This window comes from Ictalurus furcatus, chromosome 29, assembly GCF_023375685.1.
Source record: "Ictalurus furcatus strain D&B chromosome 29, Billie_1.0, whole genome shotgun sequence".
In the NCBI taxonomy this organism is placed as follows: domain Eukaryota; kingdom Metazoa; phylum Chordata; class Actinopteri; order Siluriformes; family Ictaluridae; genus Ictalurus; species Ictalurus furcatus.
Window position 1 is genome coordinate 9,569,938 of NC_071283.1, and position 10,496 is coordinate 9,580,433.

The 10,496-nt window shown below is 38.4% G+C and overlaps 1 protein-coding gene across 1 annotated transcript; it reads right to left on the bottom strand.

The window, feature by feature from the left end:
- Window positions 1-322: 322 nt before the first annotated feature.
- khnyn (KH and NYN domain containing) lies at window positions 323-6,757 on the bottom strand. The gene is made up of 9 exons (XM_053619469.1): window positions 6,473-6,757; window positions 5,645-5,921; window positions 5,364-5,498; window positions 3,700-5,267; window positions 3,015-3,145; window positions 2,834-2,930; window positions 2,190-2,297; window positions 1,309-1,410; window positions 323-1,156 (listed from the first exon to the last, which is right to left on the bottom strand). The coding sequence occupies exons 2-9, from the start codon at window positions 5,879-5,881 to the stop codon at window positions 823-825; spliced, it is 2,712 nt and encodes a 903-aa protein (XP_053475444.1). The 5' UTR covers window positions 5,882-5,921; window positions 6,473-6,757; the 3' UTR covers window positions 323-822.
- Between the last annotated feature and the right edge of the window lie 3,739 nt (window positions 6,758-10,496).

Below are 10,496 nucleotides of genomic sequence, written 5' to 3' on the forward strand. Positions count from 1 at the left end.
TACCATTTTAAGGAAAACCTAAGGTAATTTTTAAGTTGATGGCAGCAACACATCTCAAAAAAGTTGGGACGGGGCAACAAAAGGCTGGAAAAGTAAATGCTACTAAAAAGAAACAGCTGGAGGAACATTTTGTGACTAATTAGGTTAATTGGCAACAGGTCAGTAACATGATTGGATATAAAAAGAGTGTCTTAGAGAGGCATTATTATTCATATTATTATTATTCATATTATTATGAATATGAGATATTCATAGTCTTCGCAATTTTACGTTGAGGAACATTATTCTGAAATTGTTCCACAAATTGTAGACGCAGTTTTTTGCAGATTGATGAACCTCTCCCCATCTTTACTTCTGAAAGATTCTGCCTCGCTAAGATGCTCTTTTCATACCCAATCATGTTACTGACCTGTTCCCAATTAACCTCCAGCTGTATCTTTTTAGTAATACTTACTTTTCAAGCCATTTGTTGGCGCCGTCCCAACTTTTTTGAGATGTGTTGCAGCCATCAAATTCAAAATTACCTTATTTTTTTCTTAAAATGGTACATTTCTTCAGTTTAAACATTTGATATGTTTTCTATGTTCTATTGTGAATAACATATGGGTTCATGAGATTTGCAAATCATGGTACTGTTTCTATTGACATTTTAAACAGCGTCCCAACTTTTTTGGAATTGGGATTGTAGACATTAAGGAGACATTCAAATCCTAGCCACTGAATACTCTATTTGCTAATTTAGCACTGCAATTAACTAACAGTTCACAGATTGTTATATTATTGAGCCAGTCTCTCTCACTTCAAACTTACATTCATGGTCTTCTAATCCTCGGTATCTACTTGATCCAGAATGAAATAAGACAATTGGTTGATGTCTGTAAGAGTTGGGTAGCACTGTAGGGTCATTGTAACCACACTCTCCTGCTCTGGAAAAATCTGCAGTAAATCCTGTTTCAGCCTGACGGTCTCCTCTGCTGACCTCTCCATCTCTTTTCCGCCCTGGGAATGACCACTGACTGACCCGTGAGTTCTGCTGATGCCCCCAGGTGTCCGTTCACGGTACTTCAGCACTTCCGTCTGAGCTCTGGGTGGAGAGGAGTGTTGGGGGAAATTTGAGGCCATACCAGCAAATGTGTGACTGCTTGGAATAGGGGAGCTGGATAAAGACAGAGAGAGAGAGGGAGAGAGAGAGAGAGACAGAGTGTATGTGTGTGTCAGGCTTCCAGTAATCATTTAGTATATGGTTATAAGTATGTGTGTTTTTCTACTTTTGTTCCCATGCAAATGTGCATCGATCCACGAACGAACCTGTTCTGTGTCCGTAAGAAGTCCTTAATGTGGGGTCCACTTCGGCCTAGAGGATCATCTGGCACCATAAAGAGGTCCCCTGCAAACACGTACTGCAGCAGCCTGCAGAGACATTGTTGAATATCTATGTAAGAAATAATGCAAATAATGTCTGTATTTCACACAGTCATTATTGAACCTTTATAGTAGAAATTACAACATTATTACCTTCATTTTTTTTTTTTTTTGCTGGTGAACATGGTGTATATACATTCTGGCATGTAAATGACATTACAAATTCCTGCCCAGTAATACTACTACTACTACTAATAATAATAATAACACATTTTATTCAGTGAGCACTTTTCATATGTGTGGTAGCTCAAAGTGCCGTACATTCAAGTACTACAAATTAAATGATAAAAATAATGTAGTAAACTGCACAGGATGAAATAAAAGATGAAATAAATTTATAAGTACAAAAATAAGTGTAAGAAGCTGAAATATTGAATCGATAAAAAGTAATAGTGTATCCATATTTTAATGTGTATCCATATCACAATATTTACATATATTTTGATTTGATGAGATGGAGTTGGAACTTACAGCAGTTGCACACTATAAGAACTCCAAAATATGAAAGAAGTCCAAAAGTAAAATAAAAATGAACAAGTAAGAAAAATAATCAAATAACTGATATTCACACATTTTTATGTTGAGTCTGGAAAATACTGCAGAAGTGCAATACCCACGATTCTCTGAGTAAAGCTTACTGACTGCACATTATATAATACCATTTAAAACAGTAAAATATATCATCCTATATCCCCATATCCTCATAATACCTACCCCTAGTACCAATCTCTCTTTCAATGTTTTGTCTCTTAAAAGTTCTAGTTCACCTTCTCTTGATGATTTCTTTCCATCCAACAGACTCATCCACAAGGTCTCTCATGTTGTCATTCGTTACAATCACTCCATCTGTCTGCCTTGCAAGCTGCAGCATAAATCTAAAAGCATGTTATATGGATAGATTAATGGGTTATCAGCAACATGGCTAAAGTGGTGCTTTGTATGATAATGTTGAAAAGTGCCACTATCGGTATCTGTATTTAATGACACAATGCTCTTGAACACTGGCAAAAAACTGTCAGCATGTTCTGTGAATTCTGGCTCTGACAGTTTCTCAGCCTCCGCTACCGTACATGACTTGAGCTTACAACTGGTCTCAACTAGAGATTTTTTAAAATTACTCAAGAATTTTGCTTGTACCTGCCTGCAATGTTTTCGAACATACTGTACATAGTTCCAAGTTTCACATCTGACCGCTTAAAAGTTAAAAACTCCCACTGGCATGCTTTTTTGTTGTGGGATCACAGTCCCAATGTGCACTTCTAATCTCAACCAGATGCCCTATGAACCTTTTGGGTAAGCTTTAAAAATGCACAGCGAATATTTTATAACAAAACAATATACTAACAACAGCAAGATGACAAGCTGAACATAATTTAGAAAGAGGCGGAAAAAATGTGATGTGTGGACGTACCTGTCATCGTAGGAATTTATCCTCTGTCCTTTAAATTCTCTAGATGGGGTAAACGAGAGGAGACCAAGATCCTGCAGTTGTGCCATAAAGTGCTGCTCTTTAAAATAGAATACGCTATGAATATAGACAAACTAACGTTTAAATTCTCAACAGAAAAACACATAAGTTACATAGTAATTACCTTTTATCTTTGGGTCTTTCTTCTGTCTCCACTGAGGAACAAGTGCTGTGATTTTACGATGACCTTGGTTCCAGAAGTACTCCACAGCCAGAGCAATGCCTCGACAAGAGAAAAATATTCCCAAACCATGCCTTGGGACAAGTACAATAGAGAAGCAATATTGATAATGATACCACACATGACGCAGTACAATATAATCTGCATAATATATCTTCTCCTTTTATATGTCTCTCAAATGACTCCATATCAAATGACTGGCTTGATGCCATTTTCTGGGTAGTGACAGAATGTTGCTAGTGGCATATGGATGTAATAACTATAGGAGACATTTGCCCTAAGAACTGGCATGTCATATGTTATGATGTACAAGGTAATTAAAAACAGTAACCAAAAACTGGTATATGTCTTGGGTAAAATTTTGTGTTGGATAATATCTGAACACTTATACAGCTACAAAGTGAAGCTTAGATAAACGTTTGCTTGCTAATTCCCTTCTTGGACTCTGAAGCTGGTCAGCAGGTTAAACTATCTAGTAATATTCAAATTCAGGTATTTTACATTACTTTTACCAGTATTACTGTTATATGCAGTCTACTCTTATCCAAATTGAAGGTTATCTGACAGTGAATTGACCAAAGTCATCAATCTCTCTTTTTTTGCTAATCTGGTTTAATTCTTTTCTTACGTCATGGCAACATTGCTCCCATCAATGATGATCTGCCGCAGCCCTGGGTCACCATGGTCATCCTTCAGCTTGAGGACAAATGGTGTCTCTAAGCCTTCCAAGAAGCGCTGTTGTCCGGTGATGACTGCACCTGCTTTGCTTGGTAGAGGTTTGTGCTTAGGCCTGTGGAAAGTGGGCTCTACTGGGGCAATTTTTTCTTCTGAGATGGAGTGCAGTGGAGATGGGTAAGTTGGCTGAGGAGGGCCACATACAGAATGAGGAATAGTATGGAATGGGGGCTGATTTTGAGAAGATGAAAAAATATCTGGTTTAGTGCCTGGCAAGTCCATCTTGTTTGGCTCAGTTAATTGTTCTGGCGTCCTCGGTCCTACACTTGACCTCCCTCTCCCATCCTGCTTCTTTTTAGTCACTCCTTCTAAACTTACTCTTCTGTCATTCTCAGTCTTTTCTATATTTGTCATTCCACTCTTCCCATTAATTCTCTCAGTTTTCTTCTCTTCCTTTAAAGGACTTTCTTCAGCTCTTTGAAGAATGGGTGCATTTCTCCTCTGCTCCTCTATTTCTTCTGCTGTCTTTCTCTTGCTGTCATTCCTGCCAATGGGTTCTCTCATGCCCTTTCTCTGTAGTTCCAGGATCAGCTCATGTGGTTTCAATTCAGGGAGGTTGCTGTAAATCTCAGCCACCTTGTCCTCTGTGTACCCACAGCTGGCTGCTGCTTTCTTCATCACACCAAGGACAAAATCCTCATCTTTGGCCCCTGGAGCCCCATTCACCTCCTGCTTTATGATCTGAATCACTGTTTTATCTTGCTCTTGCTGGATCAGGTCAAGAACCTGGGAGGGTTCTCTGGGTCCAGTACGGGCTAAAACCCTGCATACTACTTCATCATTGAAGCCCATTGCAGTGAAAAATTTAAGTAGGTGCTCATTTTCTTGTTTGCTCGCTGTAGACAACAGGCATTCTCCATGTTGATCCTCCTGATTTGACTCTCTTTCCTCCTCTATATCACAGGATACACCTTCAGACCACTTCTGCACTTCTCTGTCTTGTTTATTTATATCTGCACTTGTAGCACCAGGCCTTGGATCTGTGCCTGCTACCAAAGAGCGGAAGAGGCGACTTCCTGTATAATCTGCTAAATTAGAAAAAGGTGTTCCATTTGCTCTGGGAGAAATGGTGGCACTCTTTAAAATATCAAGGTTCTGGTCCTCATTAGATTCTCTTAGCATCAGTCTATCCATGCGCTCCTGAAGTTTTAGAGGTTTTGTGGCTCCGGCTGAAACTACACCACTGTCCAAAGTGTTTGGATCTAGTCCTGACTGCTTAACTAAGTCCAGAAGAACTTCTTTAACCATCACTGGCAAGACCAGCAGTTCTAGAGAGTGACTGTCCTCCAGTCTCTCCACCAGAGATTTGAAGACCCGACGAGAATCCATGGACTCACTTCTTGCTTCAGAGTGTTGTGCTTGGCTAGAATTGTACTTGTCTACCAGGTCTATAACAAGGGAGTAGGCCTTCACAACAGGCTCGGCCAACCCGGAGATGAGGAGACAACCTACTGAGCCCACCTGGGGAAAGTTAACCCAAAGGTAAATGCATACAATAATAGTAAATACTAATAGTAAGAAGACAAAGTAGACCGTCACCATTCTAACCCTACTTACCACTATATGCGCTGAGGTATTTCTAACCAGGCAGTCGATAAATAACCCCTTGGCACCACAAAACACACACTGAAGGACATGTGGATATTGAACTTCCTTCTGAGCCTCCTGGTTCACAACACCTTTTATAAAAAGCTGACAAGAAGAGAAATCCAACAAGACATCGAATGAGACAGATTTATCTACATTAAGCCGTGGACAATTGCAAAGCTGCTTGGTGAAGGAACATTTTAAGAATGAAAACCACACTGGTCTGTGTCATAAAATAAAAAAAACCCCACCTTTGCTGCCTCAACTTCTCGTTTTCTTCCCTTCAATTGGAGCCAAATTTGTCCATCCTGAGAGGCATATGCGCTGTCTTCCCCACCAATTCTCAAAGTCACACCAAACACTCGCTCCACTGTGGGTTTCAGGGATAGCAGAGAGCCCTGCAACACACCTGGGCAGGTAAACTCATCCTCCACTTGCTGCTCTCCTGCCATCTTATCCCTCCATTCTGGGATGGCTGAGACAGCCATGATAAGGTTGAAGTGTACGTAATAATCAAGATTTACTTATCTGTATGTGTGTTTGTCAGTATAGGGGAGAGAGAAACAGACAGATATCACAACCATATGCCAAAAAAGTACAGTTGCAGAATAACTTTATAACAATAACAATAGCAGAGATAATTAATAATTTGTGGCCTGAATCCCAACACTAACTACACAAACTACACTAATTACACTAACTATGGATAGCCTTCTGCTATGCAGTTGTAACATGTTAATTACCATTGTATTGATGGTCTTTGTACAAGAATATCTGATCAGTTGATTAGAAAAATACATAAAGAATTTTCTCAGGCATATGATGTCTGTTGAAATGGCATGTGGACAACACATTATGAAAAATATAAACATATATGCTGATTTCTGTTTAGACATACATTATACATATGTATATAATAATATGATTTTTACTTACAGTTTATTATTATTATTTTTAATGTGACACTGCCAAAAGGAAATGTTACAAATGTACAGGTACACAATCTAACCAATAACGTTACAGGAAAGTATACTAGTAAAACAATTTTTAGTATTCAATGTGAGTTAAGAATTTTTTACCATGGCCACTTCATGACTTTAAACCGCACCCTTCACCTTTTGGTTTCCAAGTTTCGATTGCAACATATATGCAATATTTGTCTTCCGGAATTATTTAAAAGGCGATATGGGTCCAAAGTTCAGCGTCTAATTCGCACCGAAGCTGTCGTGTTTGTGATCAGTCATAAACATTGTTGATACTGAAGGTTTTTTGGACAATTATCTGATTGCTTGCGTTAAAAAAACCCCTCGTCCTCACTGTGAGCAAAGCTTCTTGTTGTTGATAAAGTGAAACTTGGGGAAACACGGAGTAGGCGTGCAATAGAGTAACTACCGTAATACATGTATGTGATGTAATGATATGTCGTTCGCGAAAGAGTCGGCTCTATGAGCCGGCTCCTTTAAGTGAACTATGTGAGCCGATTCGTGTCTGAGAGAGCCGATTTAGTTTTATTTTTTGGTAAATGAATACAAAACAGAATAATAGGATGATCTTTTCGCCACACTGCTCGGCCACACGCATTGACGTATATGTGCGTGTGACAAATCACGTGTGATAACATTCTAAATTTTGATACATTTAATACATGCATAATAACACCGACATAAAACAAAACATAAAGACAGAATGTAGAATTTGTGAGGTAAAAATTAGAGAAGCACCAATACTAAATTTCTCAGCCGATACCGATAACCGATTATTCAGAGTGATATCAGCCGGTACTGATAGTTCTGCCTTTTATGCCTTCTTTTAAATTAATAATAATTAATTCCACAATTCTGAAAAAATGCAAATGAAAACTTTATTCTCTCCATTTCAACAAGTTGTTTCACAGTAACTGGTCTCAAAAACATTAACACATGAACTAAATTCTGAAGATTAAAGTAAGATTTCTTAACTTATTGAATGTTATTAATTCATATTAACACTGATTGAATTCTACAAAACCTCCTGATAGTATCACATTCACTCACCACAAACACAAGCATTTCTACTTCATCATTGAACATCAAACTGGTAATATATAGGCCTTAAATTTTTTTTTTTTGATAATATTAACTCATATTAACATTAACTGGATATGAAATATACTACTCTACAAATATATTTTTCTGTGCAATATATACTTTTTTGTCAACTCATCTTCATTTAAATCATTCAACGGTGTACTGGCGCTTTAATTCAGCTCGAGCACGCCGAAACTCCCGTTTTACTGCAGCAGCGTCAGGCGTAAAATTTTAGCAGTGCAGAGATTACAGAGATTACAAACTGCAGTTTTGTCATAATTCCACACAAGAGACATCTTCTTTACACACAGCACAACATCGATGTGTTTTCCTGCCCTCTTAAGATTGACATGATATAACCGGCCCTGATCATCAGACGTTTTTAAACTATCGGCCGATGGCCAGTAGCGTGAAAAATAGCCTTTACCAGCCGATACCGATTATTGGCCAATACATTGGTGCATCTCTAGTAAAAATATCATATGGAGCAGGGTCTACTGACCCTACTAGAATTGTACAGTGCAGTGAGTGTGATTTGTTTGGAATGGTTTGTGTTTTGGATAGTTCAATATAAATAAAACTTTCAATACATGTGTGTAATAGTGTTTGATGTTTTTACTAAACATGTGGCGCACGTGGTTAGTGGTTAGCCTCACACCTCAAGGGTTGGGGTTTCGATTCCTGCCGCTGGCCTGTGTGGTCTGAGTTTACATGTTCTCCCCGAGCTGTGCGTGTTCCTCTGGGTTTCCTCCCCCAGTCCAAAGACATGCATGGTAGGCTGATTGGCATGTCCAAAAAAGTGTCTATAGTGTATGAATGGGTGCATGAATGTGATTGTGCCCCGTGATGTAGTCTGGGCTAATATACAATACATTCCTTAGGGATAGTTGAAAATGACATACCAGGCCCTGCTATATTGTTAGGGTCTACATCACAATGAGAAGCTTTGTTACTTACTCAGGTTGAGGTCCGAGCTTCTGGGGCAGGAGCGGCCTTATGCCTCAGGATTACTCATTGCTCACCAGATGAAGAAAATAAGAAACTCTGTTCTTAGCCTATCATAGAAAAAGAGGACTCACTAGTCATTTCTAGAGTTTACAAATCTCCACCTAAGTGGATTTGTTTTATTATAGAGTAGTTTCCAGCAGGATAACAGTTAACAATACAGTAGTTAACAATATCCATTGGTGTAGATCATCACCACAGAAATCTTGGTGAAGAACGAACATATTCAGACATATTATATACATTTCAGCAGGCACATTGGACCACGATTTTTATAAATAGTAAATAAAAATACATTTGGTGTGAACTGTCATCACATCAATTCAGTATATGAATCAGAGGTTACAAGTTCATTTTTCAAAATAGCATACAATATACCTTCGAGAGCATTTCAAACCCTGTAAGTCAATGAGCACAAGATGTTAGGCTAACCCACAATATCCTTTCATTAGGCCTCAGTGACATTTAAATAACTGTGTTTTAAAGATACGGGTTTAAAATAAGCAAGCATTTCAAACCCTTGTTGTTTTAACACCTTGTGCTTTTTAGGAATTTTCTTATCTGTTTTTAAACATCCCTATGGCATTTCCAGAGTTGATTAGCTATTGCAGTTAGAGCGATCTGTTGGGAACTCAGATAGACCTATTGCAGGATCGTGTGGTAGTAGTCTGTGATCAGCATCCCCTGATGATCCCTCATTCTTCTGGCAAATGTGACAAATGTGACAAATGTGACGTGCCAAAAAAAGAAAAAAAGAACGACTCGGATCGGGAGGTGAGGTGAACTAATACAGTGGTTTTCAAAGTGGGGGCCGCCAGGGGGCGCCCGGGGACCTCAACAATTTGGTGTGAAAAATAAATAAATACATGATTCTCACTCTCAGACAACCACAAACACACACACACACACAATCATTTCCAAATGTAATGTAATGTTAAGATGAAAGAGGTAATTATTAATTAAAAAAGGGGGATATATTCAGAAGTCTGTATTTTTAATGTGTTTGTTAAAGATATCTTGCAAAGGGGGGCCTTGGTCAAATGTTAATGCCATTTGGGGGGCCTTGCCCTGGAAAAGTTTGGGAACCCCTGAACTAACACACTGCATAGCCTGAAGACCTAATGCTAAAATATGAATTAATCATTTCTGTTTCTCATAATTCAACCTTGGCTGCATTAGTCTATAGTTTATTATTATTATTATTATTATTATTATTATTATTATTATTATTATTTTTAATACATAGTTTATTAAGTACTAGATGTGTTGGGGAATGTAACATGTAACATTTTAATTATATTCTGATGAAATGAACGAAATGACTCGAAAAACGATTCGTTCATTTTGCTGAACAAGATTCAAAGATCCGTGTCAGTAAAATGATCCGAACTTCCAATCACTACTAATCATAGGTCAAAAATATTGATACATTTGGCTGAATTATAAAAGCCAGAAGTTGTACTAAATGAAGAGTCGTTTGGGAGCCGAAAGAACCGACTCTTATTGCTGAACTGAGCCACATGAACTGGCTCACTAAAAAGACCCGAACTTCCTATCAGTAACATGAAGTAACCCGAGTGATGTCTTCATGAAGCTACCGTTGATATTTTGAGACTCTTACAGTTGGCCCAAGATGTAACTACACGACGATTACAAGGACGATAACGTCTTCAGTGAGAAAGCATATGTCGTGTTGTAAATCTACTGCGCATATATTGTAGATACTTCATGTGGGAAATTCCACTGACGTCAACACAAAATTTCCGTGTAAGGTTAGCAGAAACGGCATGATGTGCGGAATACATGTGTTTGAAAGATAACGCGTTAACGTCCTAAAACTACAAGTTTTAAGGATCAAGACTTGTTATTTTCTTATTCGGCTGACATGGCGAGCGTTTCTGTTTTGCAAATAACAATACAACTTTGTAACAACTCCCCTGTGTTTATTGTGAACACTAGGAAACATTGTAATTCATATAAAAGATATTGTGTTCATATAGACCCGCAGGCAGGCAGGAGGTAGAGCAGACGT

What these genes read in the sequence shown, in the direction of transcription:
- khnyn (XM_053619469.1), bottom strand. Translation starts at nt 5,881, where the DNA reads ATGGCTGTCTCAGCCATCCCAGAATGGAGGGATAAGATGGCAGGAGAG. An exon ending in ATACCTCAGCGCATATAGTG is followed by an intron (nt 5,268 to 5,363) that starts GTAAGTAGGGTT and finishes AACTTTCCCCAG; the next exon opens with GTGGGCTCAGTAGGTTGTCT. An exon ending in GGGAGCAATGTTGCCATGAC is followed by an intron (nt 3,146 to 3,699) that starts GTAAGAAAAGAA and finishes ACTTGTCCCAAG; the next exon opens with GCATGGTTTGGGAATATTTT.